The 14372-nt window shown below is 38.7% G+C and overlaps 1 protein-coding gene across 3 annotated transcripts in view; it reads left to right on the top strand.

Moving 5' to 3' along the window:
* nlgn3a (neuroligin 3a) overlaps nucleotides 1-14372 on the top strand; it is a 202478-nt gene that overhangs the window by 79933 nt on the left and 108173 nt on the right. For all 3 annotated transcript variants that reach the window (XM_079891895.1, XM_079891893.1, XM_079891894.1), the window contains one exon: nucleotides 4817-4966. In XM_079891895.1, the coding sequence (XP_079748021.1) occupies nucleotides 4817-4966 (150 nt within the window). The remainder of the gene's footprint in view (nucleotides 1-4816; nucleotides 4967-14372) is intronic.

The raw sequence follows: 14372 nt of genomic DNA, 5'->3' as shown, positions 1-14372 counted from the left end.
TGAATATAGTAAACTGAACATGTGTAAATACTGTTTCACTTCTTATATTGTCTCTGACGAGCGTCAGAAGTCGTGTAGTGCTGTTATGGCTCAGTGGCTTTATGTCTGCATGGGTTTCCTCCGGGTGCTCCTGTTTCCCCCATAATCAAAAAACATGCAGTATAGGTGAACTGGAGATGCTAACTTGTCCATAGGTGTGTGTGAGTCTTAAGATTGGTAACGGGGAGGGTTGGGCAAAGAACTGGCGATGTACCCCAGAAAGAAAAAAAAAATTATAGGCATGAAAATTCATGGACAGTCTCTCATATGACAAGAGATGACCCATTGAATCACCAAGAGTTGGATACGACTGAAATGGATAATGAATAAGCGCCACCTACTGTCAGAGAGTGAAATTCCCTTTGCATTCAGTCTGTCCGCCGTGTTTGGTCAAACCAGACAAATCGCTTGTGAAAATCAGAGTGCCTTTTTGTGCCGAACATTTGTGTTGGTGAGAACAGGCCTTCATACTGATGGAGGGACCCACACTTTGTATTGTTGAAACCAAAGCAACATAGAGTCTGGAGGATGAACTCTTTGGACTATTAAGCAACCTAGACACCCTAGCAGTGTGGTGGCGGGTTTTGCATGGACAAAAGCACTCACATTTGTAAAGTCCATTTTCCTTTGCATCAGTCTCAGGAAATTGTCTCAAATTCGAATTTTTCATCTTGAGGGGTGTGAGTGTATGCAGTAGTGCTACTGGTTAGTATCTGATGTGGAGTCTGCATGGTGGAGCATTGGGTTTAAGAAGAAACTATCCCCCCTCCCCTCCCCTCTCTCCCTCTCTCCCTCTCTCCCCCTTCCCTCTCTCCCTCTCTCCCTCTCTCCCCCTCCCCTCTCTCCCCATCTCTCTCTCTCTCTCCCCCTCCTCCTCATTCACTGCTTGGGGTGGGCTTCAAAGAGCACATCAAACCCCCTGTCTCTGTGTTCGTACCATTATATATAATGCACATACACCAGAGCCCAGCCTCAAGAACTCACCTTCCTCAAAGGTCACTCGTCCCCATCTGGATTAAGGTTGAGCCATTGAAGTCTAAGTCTACAAATTGCCACATGCACACCTTTTGCATTTCACTTAGGCCTATGTGTGTCATTACAACTTGTAATTTAAAAAAAAATCGATTAAAATTGGTGCTAGTACCGCAGTAATGCCGTACCCCTACATCCCATTATGCCTACTCTCTTACAATATGTGGAAAACACTGTGTGAAATAAGTAGTATGCTGTATTTATGAAATAGTGCCCGAATGACATTCTGCCAGTGAAGCCGCGTGTCTGATGTCGTAGGTCACATGACATTGCCAGCATTCAGGATGTAGTGTGTCTATGGCTGTGTTTAACTCTTCCCTTAAGGGGAATCCCTGCCGCCATTTTGAAGTGCGTTCAACTTCGTCAAGTGCATGGATGAGGGAAGTCTATTTGGACGAGTCTACTCAACATGGACACTTCAGGCAGATCCATAGACCACAATGCAACATGATTGTAACATCACAGCAGGTCACGCTCTAGTGTATATATTTAGAGTTATACACACACATATCTATAAATAGTTGAAACTACTGTAGGTTGCTGTAGACAGTGTATAAAGGCTGCATGTGCATGTATTATGTTTTTTCCCGCAGAGTCCGATCCATAATAGCTTCAGAAATATTCAGTTTGACCTGGAAATGTCGATCTCCAACATTTGTGTTATCCGTGATGAGGTCAGCGGTGGGGTCTAAAGTCGAAACCTCGGCTCGGGAGCTCATACAATGCTCACAATGAGAATGTTTGACAGTTTCCATGTTTTACAGCGTCAGTGCGAGTCCGGGCCACTTATCAGTGCTCACGCTGTCCAGTTCCTCTAGAGTGACAGGCCGTTGAGAGGTGGCCCGTGGAGAATTTTGAGAGGTTCACAGATAGCTTGACGCGCCCTCCTCCTCCTGAGCTCTACAGCTCTGACATCCCCCATGTTTTAACACCCTAATCACAACTCTGATGGAGATGCTGAAGACTTTGTGAAGAAGGTCGTTCATCTCAGGGGTGTTAAGTGTTGTTTCATTTTTAAGGAAGCAGGGGTCTTCGCCTTCCTTAGTTCATTTGGAGATGATTGATGGAGGTTATATAAAGGAATAGGATGCATGCAAAGATGAAACATACGCATTGGTTTGTGTGTGTGTGTGTGTGTGTGTGTGTGTGTGTGTGTGTGTGTGTGTGTCATAGCAAATGAGTCATGTTTTCATGTCAAAGAACATATCAACCATTATTGTGCATTCATGAAGTTGACATTTCAGTTTAATGTCCTATAGTTTTATTCCCTCATGTTTAAGGTCATTTATGTCCTGTTCATTCAACTGATGTTTTTGTGAAATGTTTTTATGATGCATTTTAATCAATATGTCTCCTCTTTTTCCTCAGGATGTGACTTTTGAAGGACTAGCTTGATTTTGATTTTAACATTATATATGAATATTTGCTTGAGAAGAGATCAGTTAGCAGAGTATTATGTTTTATACCAACATGATGTGAATCAACAAAAGAGGTTACTGATAACATTGACATGACTTATCTTTGTATTGTTTTTCTAATTGATCTGTTCATTCTATATCTCATCCTGTGCATCCCTTGTGCAGGAAATCTTGTGCATTTTTCTCTCTCTCTCTCTCTCTCTCTCTCTCTCTCTCTCTCTCGCCCTCTTTTTCCCACTCCATACATTGTCTTTCTTCCGTACGATAAGTGTCAACAGAGAATTGTCATTTCAAAGCAGTGTCTTATCATACTTCTATCAGATACCAGATAAATCTTTAAACGTAACCATAAATGTTTCAGCTGGCGGATCTGAAATGGAAAAATTCTATACAAATCAGTTCTCGCTTGTTCCATCAGATCAGGCGCGCAACGTGTGAATGCGTTCTTACCATGTAAAGGAGACGTTAAGCAGACAGTGGCACAGTTATTGCAAATAACATTGTTTTTTTGCACAAAAAAGCAAGTCGGTAATTTGCTGTGACCACATACATGCAAATAAGCGCATATTTAATAGGAGGGCTTGAATGCGAACGGGGGCAAATGCACTGGAGTGGTGTTTGCGATTAGGCTTTCTCAAAGATTCTGAATTTTGATCTGCCGTATCCATGGCAACCTTCAATACAATACAGCATTTTGAGCCCAGCAGGGCTTGTGTCTCTTTCATCTCTGTAGAGAGACCATTTTCTCTGCTTGTGTTCTCTTTTATATTATGTCATTAAAAAAAAAAATGAACTGATAATGATTGATTGTTAAATGTCTATAAAAAAATATGAAAGAAATAAGAAACATTGTGATTTCTTTTAAAGGAATAGTTTGGCCAAAATTAAAAAAAAAAAAATCTTTTATTCTTCCTCGTGTACTTCTAAACCTGTATTAGTCTTTCTTTCGGGAAACACAAAAGGAGATGTTGCAATAGATTGTCCGAGCTTCTGTTTCCCATATAACAAAAGTGAATGTTGATATATACATCAAACTTTATTATTTTCAATAAAACATCAACATCTAAACCTCTGTTAATTCTCAATAACCAAATTGGTTTGTAATACCATTCTTTTGTAGTTTAATGCCATAAAACCTACTATAGTAGTAACATATTTTTACGGTAAAACACTTGCAAACACAGCTGCCAGTTTTTTACCATAAACTTTAGTTAAATGTCATAAAACCTAAAATATTTCTACCATATTTTCTCGGTAAAGTACTTCAACCACAGCTGCCAGTTTTTTTGTTTTTTTTTTTGCCATAAATTTAATTTAATTTCTGTAAAACATAAATATTGCTACTGTTTTTTTTTTGTTTGTATGTATGGTAAATGCTACAGGAAGTTTTTTTTTTTTTTGCAGTGTCCTTTCAAAATCTGTAAATTTAACAGTATTTTACTGTAAAAAATAGAAAAAAAATGTAAAAATGTACAAATTTTACCGTATTTAGGGTATATATTGTCAACCAATGAACATATTTTTTTCCATTACATTATTACTGTTAAAATTACGACCATTTTTTACAGTGTACTGTCAAGCTTCAAAAATGAACTCATACAACTTGTGCACTATATTCTATGTCTTCTGAAGTCATACAGTCATGTTAATTTAGTTTTAAAATGTAAGAAACTTTAGAGGTCACGTAATAAGAGAACCAATAGCATTTGGAGTCAATGATGCCAAACCTGTCGTGACGTCCAATTGCACCAAATTTGAACTGAATTCCAGTGGAGGGGAAGATTTTCAGTGAATAATGACATACATTTGGTTCTGGCCTCAGAGCACTTGGAATATAGTGCTTACAGTATGTATGTACGGACTCCTTTTGTGGTGCTTTTGGAGCTTGGCAGTGTAAAACAACATTCACTTTTGCTTAAGATGATTATGCATTTCACGGAAGCAAAATATTACTCAGAACAATCATTTTAATTTTTGGCTGAACTAAAATACCCCTGCCCGTTTTAAACCCTTCGGTGTCTGTGTGCCACAGCAGTGAAGTCTAACAAGGCCATTAAATTTGCGATGAGCTCATCATTTAGGCCACTAAAGCGTGTTAGAGCCGCCTGCAATAGCCAGTTAGGTTTTGACCTTCCATATGGCTTCATCTGTTCATATCTGTTTTGCGCATACTGTTCATTACGAGAGACAAATGACTCGGCTGATATGAGATGCATCTCAGACTGTAATCGAGCTGGTGGCTGGTATCTGGGAGGACTGTGAGACGCATTGCTGTGTTGAATCGGGCCAGTGGGGGAGTGAGAGTTTAATGGTGGCCACTCTTGCAGACATACGAGATACTGGAGCCAAACCTGTGATGGTGTACATTCACGGCGGATCGTACATGGAGGGCACCGGGAACATGATTGACGGAAGCGTGCTGGCCAGTTACGGGAACGTCATCGTTATTACGCTCAACTTTCGAGTCGGCGTCCTAGGTAAGCACTTTTCGTTGTTATAGAACTTTCCAGGAGCAGCCATATTGGAAAAATAGTATAGAGAACTACATTTTTAGCATATGTTTGCTAATGTCTGGGTTTAATTATTAAAACTACCGTTTAATTGAATAGTATGCTGAATGCTGCTTGCTGTCTCAGTAAATGCAAAACACTGAAGCGAGAGATTCTGTTGAATTAATGAATCTTGCCAAAGTTCAATCGGCTTTTTGTTTGGCTTGCACAGTGTTGTGTTGATTGAGAAAAAGTGCTATATAAATGTAATGAATTATTATTATTATTACTTGTTAAAATCTGTGCAGAAAAATGTCCAGTCATCCAGTTATGCTTTTATATTTGACACATAAGCACAATGAAGAGTGAATTTTTTAAAGCTGATTATGAATCCAAAATACATCCCATATACATCCCAAAAAGAAGAGTCTTTGTTATACTGAAGTTCTTGTTTAACAGTTGCTTTTATTTATATGCACATATTAAAGCAGCAATCCTTCTGGAGTAACCTGAAGTCAAATGTCTTGATAAAAAAAGAACACTATGTAAAGTTCATGGCTGACTCTTTGCTGGATTTGAACCTACAACTTTTTGGAGACCACATCTGTTAAAGTGTAACTTCACCGATTTTCAACCCACTTTGTATTGTTACAATGTGGGTAGTATACTGTATGTAAATGAACAATGTTTACTCATTCCTCATGTTTCCTGGATTGAGAAATTCAGCAAACGTCCGCCAGAGGACAAAACGCTCCAGGGCTTTGAGGAAAACTACAGATTATACTTCCATATTTTTGTATCCCCGCCCACAGACCGTCAGATCGACAGAGGGTTATTAACAGAACAGTTATTGTAAGAGTAGTTTTACCACTGAAAATTGTATTGTACCATGTCTATGCTTTAAACAGGATTATGGTAAAAATTGAACACTCTTGCAACCAGCTTTACGTGACGGTGTTTCGGTTCGGCAGTTTCTTTCAGTTTTTCCCTCGGTTTTGCCTGAAACACTGTTCGTGCTCATCCAGTTTGACATGTTGACTACAAACACAGAGGTTTTTACGATTTATTTGCTCCGTATTTACGATTCTTTGCTGTCTACAACACGCTGGATCCTTCACTGAAAACCGGAAGAAACCCGGAACAACACAAGTCGACACCATTATGACTAAAAGTTTGCTAAGAAGTATTTCCTACTAAAGCAAGACGGTATTTCACACCCTGGTGTGAAATAAAACAATTACTCACAGTGGTTGTGTACTCGCATATATTTTACAAATGATGTTTTGCTAATGGTACAATCTCTAGAGGTGGTGGAAGGAATGATGGCAGCACTATGAACTTAGCATTTTCCCTTTATTAAAACACAGGACACCCCTCATTTGCATAGTGATGGCTGCTGCAGATGTAATTGAAATTCAGAGCAGACCGAACAATTCCAGGGAAGAAAAATAAATAAATAATAGGATATTAATATGAAAAAAGAGACTCCATTTAATTATGCAGCTTAAAGGTAAGAAGAGAGAATTATTCCTCATTTAGCTTGTGGCTATTCTGACTTGCGAATGTGAACACGGCTGTATGTAGGTTACAGGAGTTTGATGTAAAATTCATGTATTCATGCATGCATGTGCCTTATTTGAGGATCACATAAAAGCAGTCTAGAATGAAAATAGCACTGGAGATGCGTGCGAATACAGTCTGGAAATTTGCAACACACTAACAGCGATCAGCTCACTGTACAGTCTTTATTCTCGAGCACTGTTTAATAAGTCTCGCTGGAGTTTTATCATCGCACTGCAGCGTTTCCACCTGTCCTGTGGATGTGATAATTATTGCTACTAAGTGTGGACCCTGTCTCTCCAGGGGCCCTATTTGGAGACTTTCGCATGTGAACTCCACACCATGTAGATGGCTGAGAACTCATTACAGGTTTAATATTTAATTACCAATGCCAGATCACCGGCGAGTCTTTCCTGCGGATGCTGCGTCTGGCTCTTTGTGACTGATGGGATATGTGAATATTGTGGCACTCAGATTTGATCAGACACAGAGTTTGCTCAGAGACAATTTGTTTATAGAAATCCTGTCTCGTTGGGCATCGACTGGTGTGTGTGTGTGCGCAAGTGTGGATAAGGCCGGGCTTGCTGGGACCCTTTAATGGCGTGTAATGACTCCTAGTCAAGGGGGAGTATCTTATATCACTGCTCTTTACAAATATAATTACTCACTGGCTCTCCAGAGCATGTCAAATTCCTTTTCTTGTGGGGAAAACTTAATTACTGTTTCCAGATGCATTAAATATTAACAATGGCCACCTCTCTTTTAAAGTCCATGGACCTTTGCCCTTTATCTTGGTAAGCCGGCGGAGCAGTTGCCAAATGTGATTTAGAAAAGATTTGAAATAATACTGGAGCTATGAAAAATATGGAATAAATCACCAGCACTTGGCTTTCAGTTTGGTTTTATTATTATTATTTTGCGGTCTATAGATATGATTTTAAAGCAGTACATTACGGCTGTTTTAGAAGTGTTTGTCTTTTTCCAGAGCTCATAGCTCAAGGCAACATGAATGTTTGATTGCTTTCCATTACATTTGCGGTTCTTTCTGACTCAAATCCACACTGGACGATTTACATTTCAATGAACATCATCAGTATGGTTGTGCATATAGATAAAGCGTGTATCTGCAGCAAACAGTGTGCATTTGTTCGCTGTCACGGGAGTCTAATTAAAAACATCATGTGTACGTGGCACAAGAAAAACGATTTCCATGGATGGATCTCCTGTGACTGGCTGGCACTGCCACATTGCAAATCAAATTCAGAAATTAACCATTCAGTCTTCTGCTCTTTATTCGGCAGATGATATTAGGTATTGGTGCATGGATTTTCCACGTCACTGACAGCTGTCTATTACTGCAAATGGTTTCCGATTAGATGCTGTGAAACCTTTTTAGCATTCAGAGTAAAATGTTGCATGTTCAGCTGTGCTGTGAAATGAAATGTAACATGAATTCCTCAAGAGCTGTAGCAAAATCCCCTGGCAAATATATGTTTCATGCTCGAGATGCATTTCATGTAAAGAGTCTTTCTCAGGAAACGGTGCAATTTGTGCCTGAATGTGTCAGGTTTATATATATATATATATAAATAATTTTATTTGAAATGGTTATTGCTGAAGTAAGAAATTGTATTTCCCCACCTCAGGTGCAAAGTATTAAGGCCATAACCACCATCTAAATATTCAGATTAGTGGACGACAAATATGAACCCTAACCCTAAAGCTTCTTGATATATAGAATAGGCTACTGTATATAACTAAAATAAATGTTAGTTATATACCCATGGCACTTCACTTTCACACTATATGTTTTGTGCCAACACACACACACAGACGCACGCAAAATTGATATTAGCGGTCTTACTGTAACTAGCAGATCACATCACATTATTATTTTCAGTTAATAGTTTTGTACTTTGTTTCAAAAATGTTTTTAAATATCGCCTTTAAAAGATCACTTCTTATCACTTGATTTTTCTTCTTCTCACCATAATTAAATATTAAAGGAATAGTTAACTTAAAAATTCTGTCATCATTTACGCAACCTCAAGTTGTTCCAAACCTGTATGAGTTTCTTTCTTCTGCTGAACACAAAATAAGGTATTTTGAAGAATGTCGGTAACCAGACAAGTTGATGGACCCCATTGACTTCCATAGTAGGAAAAAAAAAAATCTATGGAAGTCAATGGGGTCCAAAAACTGTTTGATTTCCGACATTCTTCGAAATATCTTCTTTTGTGTTCAGCAGGAGAAAGAAACTCATACAGGTTTGAAACAACTTGATGACAGAATTTTCATTTTTAAGTTAACTATTCCTTTAAGTAAAAACTGTAAAATTGCTAAATAATATTACAATTTAAAATAACTGTTTTCTATGTGAATGCATTTTAAACTGTAATTCATTCTTGTGAACAAAGCTGACTTTTCAGCATCATTACTCCAGTCTTCAGTGTCACATGATTCTAATATGATGATTTGCTGCTCAAGAAACATTTTTGATTATTATCAATGTTGAAAACAGTTGTGCGGCTTCATATTTTTGATACATTTTCGTCAGGATTTTTATAGAACAGCTTTATTTTTATATTTTTTGTAATTATGTAGTCTTTATTGTCACTTTTGATCAATTGAATGCATCCATGATGAAGAAAAGTATTAATTAAAGTATTAAACAAACAATGACCCCCCAAAATAATATACCATCTATCAATTCATGAGGACTCAAATGAGACGGTTTCTGAGAATTACTGTACTTATCTATAAAGTTTTGTGCATTCTGACAAATTTTTGAAATGAAGCGATAAGATTAAAATTGTGACAAATGTTTTATTCATGCGTGCTGTAAAGCAAGAGTGATGAGGGGAGAGATTCAGAAGCCATTTTTCTGTGAAACAAAGTCTGTGTGCTTAGAGAGACAGACACCCGATTAAATTATGAAAAACATGGAAAGAAATTACAGTTGTTCTAATCAAATGAGAATGAATCGGAAAGGGGAAAAAAAGACATACTCTGAAATCAATTTATAGGACAAGTTTAAAAAATGAAATGCCCAAAGGCTGAAATAAATCGAAGATGAAATTCTGCAAATGTTTGGCCTGTTAATGCGGTGGCTGCCCAGAAGCAGACGATGAGGTCGTGGAGTTCTCTCGCTGCGAGTCTGCGATCTGCAAACTTTTCCCAAGTGCAATCAAATGTCTTTTCAAAAGTTTGAACAAAGACAACAGAAGCATCAAGGTTGTTAGAAACATTGCTCTCCAGCATTCCCAGGAGTCTCTGGTGTTCCTCAGGCAAGTTTGATTTACCTCCAGGGCCTGCCGATTCCAGCGCTCATGCCTTTCGGCCTTGTGGGTGAAATAAATTACACAGAAACCTCAGTAAAAACCACAGTCTCTTTATCCAATCCTGACCTCTGGGCTTGAGGGATTGATCTTCAGTATGATGGCTGCTGTCAAAGTGTCGTTTGAGTGCTGTGACATTTGGGTTCTTCCTGGCCCAGTTTTCCACAATTGAGAGATTTGTCAACAAGTGAGACAGACCGTGTCGCAAGAAACTCTCTTTCGATCACACAAGCCACCAACCTTTTTAGAGCTCCTGCTAGTAAAGATGATTTGTGCATTGCTTTGCTTTGCATATGCATGTTGAGTCTCAAACCAGTTTGGATAATACACAAAACAAGAGTACGGTTTAAAGTAAGTAGACATTTTGCAGATGCTTTTATTCATAGCAACCGATAGTCGTCTTTATAGGGGAAAAGTCCTTGGGTATCTTGCTCAAAGACAAAATACTAGTCACAGGAACAACTAGAATGCCTGTTCACAGTGACAGCCATTGGATCACTGCAGGTCTACAAGTTTTCCAGCAGACGTTCTTACGTTCCTTTGGAATTCGTCTGGCGACAGGTCAATTTCTCCATATCTGATCACCTCGTTGCTGCACATTTCTGTCAGTGTGAATGGCCCTTTCTGGTCCCACAACCCACAATTTGTCATTCACTTGTTATCTACTGCCTACTTAGTGAGGTGCCTTCTTAGGTAGCAGCAGTCTTACTGAAATGAAACATTTGATTGGTTACTGAGCAATTGGTTGTGGTAGCTCTACATTTGGCACACCGACATGTGTTCCTCCTAAGTGCCCTAGAGACTTGAGTAACAGTTCATTCCCATAGGCTAGAGTTTGAAATTAGCATGTTGCTTTGTTAATGAGTAGGGGTGCAATGGATCGCAGTTGATCCGTGATCCGTACGGACCAGTTGCCCCACGGTTCGGCACGCATGTGATTCGTAGTTAACTGCTAAATGTAATCATCATAGAGTGAAAGTTTATCAATTGGACATGTTTTGTCTTGCCAATTCACACATTCAAACAATTTTAAATGCGGAAGAAGAGGCGAAAGTCGGGACTCGCACGTTATCTGTGCACACAGCGGCACACACTCGAAGCGCACACACGCAGGGAGAGAGAGACGCGTTTCAGACAGTGATCGAACACCGAACTGATTCCTCTTTCGCGTTTCCTTGCCCTTGAATGGACACATAAACACCAAATTATGTCAAATACTCGTCTAAATGCCCATCTCGGCAAGTATTCTCTTGTTTATGTCATAAGTGAAGAGTTGAGAAAGAAACCGGATGTTTGTCAGTTTTTTCGGTCCGTGCATAAATGAAAAGCAAAGTTACACCCAACAAATATCAATATCAATATATCAACAAATAGTTGCAAATATATTCAGGTTTCTTATAAGCACCATAAAAGCCACAACAAGTCATGGTTTATAGCCTTTATTTTTCACTTATGTTGGAAAGATATATATCTTTCTTTTAGAAGAAACTGACACATTTTTTTCAGGGCGAACAAAACCTTCGAGTGACAGGGAGCTCTAAGTGATGTGCTCCTCAGGTTGCTTTTTCTTAAAGAAAGATGTTCATTGATGGTTAAAGGCCAAGAATCTTTGCCTCTTGGCCAAACTTTGCATCCATCATGCATGTGGTGACATTTTGCTGACCTCTAAATCTTGTTGTATCTTTTTTTTTAGAACTGGATTCTGTGTTAAAGTATAAATGGCGACTGGGTGAAGAATTCTCTTCCTCTGGTCAGCGCATTAAGATCATCTGTCTTACAGTAGGCATATTGGCTGTCCTAACAAACGTTGCAAAGATTGTTGAGTTCGGTATGAAGCAGTTCTCCTGTATTCCTGAGATGTTACAAACCCAAAGGCACAACCCATGCTCATTGGAAAAATGTGGTTCTGCAATATATTACGTTGCTTCTTGTGTTCATTTTCCCCCTAAACAGATGATGGCCACATTTGGTAACACTTTATTTCGATGGTGTACTGTAGATATTCTATTAACTTTGTAAGTAGCTTTGCAACTACGTCAACTATCAGTCATTAGAGTATTAGTAGATCTGCTAACACTTTATTTTTGATAATCCCTCAACAGACATTCTACTGACTATAAGTAACTTTACAACTACATGTCAACTTATTCTACTAACCTGAACACCTAACTCTATCCTAACAGTCTACTAGAGTCTATTGGACCATCGGAATAAAGTGTCACCCCAAGTTTTACTATGTTGAATATATCATTTTAATATCATTTTCTGAAGCAACAATGCCATTTTAGCTTGTTTTACAAGTATTTGAGCTCTTTTATCATGACTCTTGTTTCACGCGACTTGAACCCGTGCTTCGCATTCCCAGGTGAGCTACAGAGCAAGTTTACTACGGTAGAAAAGCAACAGATTTGGACCTGATTATATGATGCAAACAGCTAAATGTTTTAGTTTATAAATCATGCACTACATGGTAAAACTGTTTCGAAGTCATAACATCAGAACCGTACAAAAATAAGCCTTGATTAATCGATAATCTGCTCCTGTGCTCGTAATTTAGTGTGAAAAGGAATAAAAGTTGTTGCCGTTTTACTGCCTCTATAGTGTTTATTTGCCTAGTGTTTATTGATCTTTGTTTCGACCCCCTCTAGAGCAGAGCAGATCAGGTCAGCTGGAGGCAAACATGTGTATAAATGTCTTTTTAAAGTTCAGTTCTTCATCTATCAGGCTTCTTGTTTACAGTCTGTTGCCGATATCTCTGGCGATCCATTACTTCATTTGATTTGACGCTCACGCTGTGGCATTGCTTTTTCTTCCTCTATTCCTGGCAGTCTTGAGCCCTGCTCAGCTCATTCGTCTTCTACCATGAGGGAAGGTTTGTCCATCATCAGGTGTGTTTGGGTCAGAAATGATATGTCTGGAGAGACTTATATTGGCTCTCCGGCCAACTCTTGCTACTCGTCTTGTCAAGTGATTAATCATGCTTTGGCGAGTGAAGGAACCAAGGCCAGCTGTCTTAACGCATGTAGGAGGCAATATTCTCCACATTGTGTCGGCTGAAATGAGGAAGGTGGGCGAGGAGGACCGGCAGAGAGGTGTGAAGTTGGGAGCCATGAGAGTGGAGGTGGGCGCCCAATCCACTCGCTTCATGTGACTCGACAAAAGAGAAACTCAAAAGCACATGAAAAAAGAAGGAAAAAAACTTTGCTGAGTAGGTGTGATTATTTGCATGTGCCTCTTGTGAATGAAAAGCCTGTCGGAATTGGTCACAGGATGTTTGGATTTCTAAAGTGTTGCTTTAGAGGCAACGCTAATTCAGAGAAACCAACGCCGCTCGCATGTAGAGTGGGAGGGATATCGGGATGGATGAATTGAGCAACCAGGATGTGAAGTCTGAACTTGGTGTGAAATCCTATATCATTCATGCAGGATTAGAACCAGGAAACGGCTTTGTGAAGATTTGGTATGGAAGGTTTTATGGAGGTATCTGATGTTATAGTGGGAAATCTTTCTAAGGCATTGGGAAACTGTGGAACTCATTTGACATTCCTGAGAGCTGTGGAGACGTGTCATCTTTACAGTAATACACCATGCTAAAATACTGCAGTGTACACATGAGAGCTGCTCACCGAAACAGCATTCAAAGGCTTTGTAGACACACTGCCATCAGGAGGCCTGGCCCAGACCGACAGTCATCTGCAGATTTTATTTACATTTGAGGGAAAATCTGTGGTATTTTCCAGAATGGATTTACACTAAAATGTAAAATGTTTACCGCAGTCTTACTGAAAGCATAATCATATTAGCTAAAATATTTAATAAGCAAACACAAGGGATTTGTGGAAAATTATGAATGACAGCAGGAATGGATTGTAAATAGACAGCACTGAATCTTGTGGGGCGGCCTAGTTGTTAATCCTACATTTTATATACAAATTTAAAGAGAGAAAGGAGTGAAGACACTGACAGTATGTATTTTAGTATAATATTTCAGCTCCAATCCATTCTGAATCTGCACTGTTTACATTAGATCTGTGAGACCTAGTTAGTCCAAGTTACAGATCCAACAACTTTATATTTTAGGATTAAGTGAGAGAGTGAATGTTTGCGATGTTTAATACTAGTATTTATCGCTGTGTAATGTTTTGAGGGTGCTGCACATTGTCTAATAAGTACATTAATTGGTAAAACATAATAATGGACTGTCATTAATAGGGAACAATGTAGGACAAATGAGGAGTACTACATTTGCACTTCAGCTACTACTATTAACTAATATAGAAACAAGATTAACTAATCTGTAAGTAATAGTGAATTTAGGACTGAGATTTGATTGAGAATGATATTAGCTTCATAAAAAAGTTCTAACTACCAATGAATAACTAACTAATTACTACATTAATCTATATATATATATATATATATATGAAACCTGAGCATTTGGCTTTTTTTTTTACTCTGAACATGGTCTTAAAATGCGTATTCTACTTTTTCTTTCT

The sequence above is a fragment of the Squalius cephalus genome, assembly GCF_949319135.1.
Source record: "Squalius cephalus genome assembly, chromosome: 14".
NCBI lineage: Eukaryota > Metazoa > Chordata > Actinopteri > Cypriniformes > Leuciscidae > Squalius > Squalius cephalus.
Note: the sequence above shows the minus strand (reverse complement) of the source record. Positions and strands in the feature narration are given on the sequence as shown.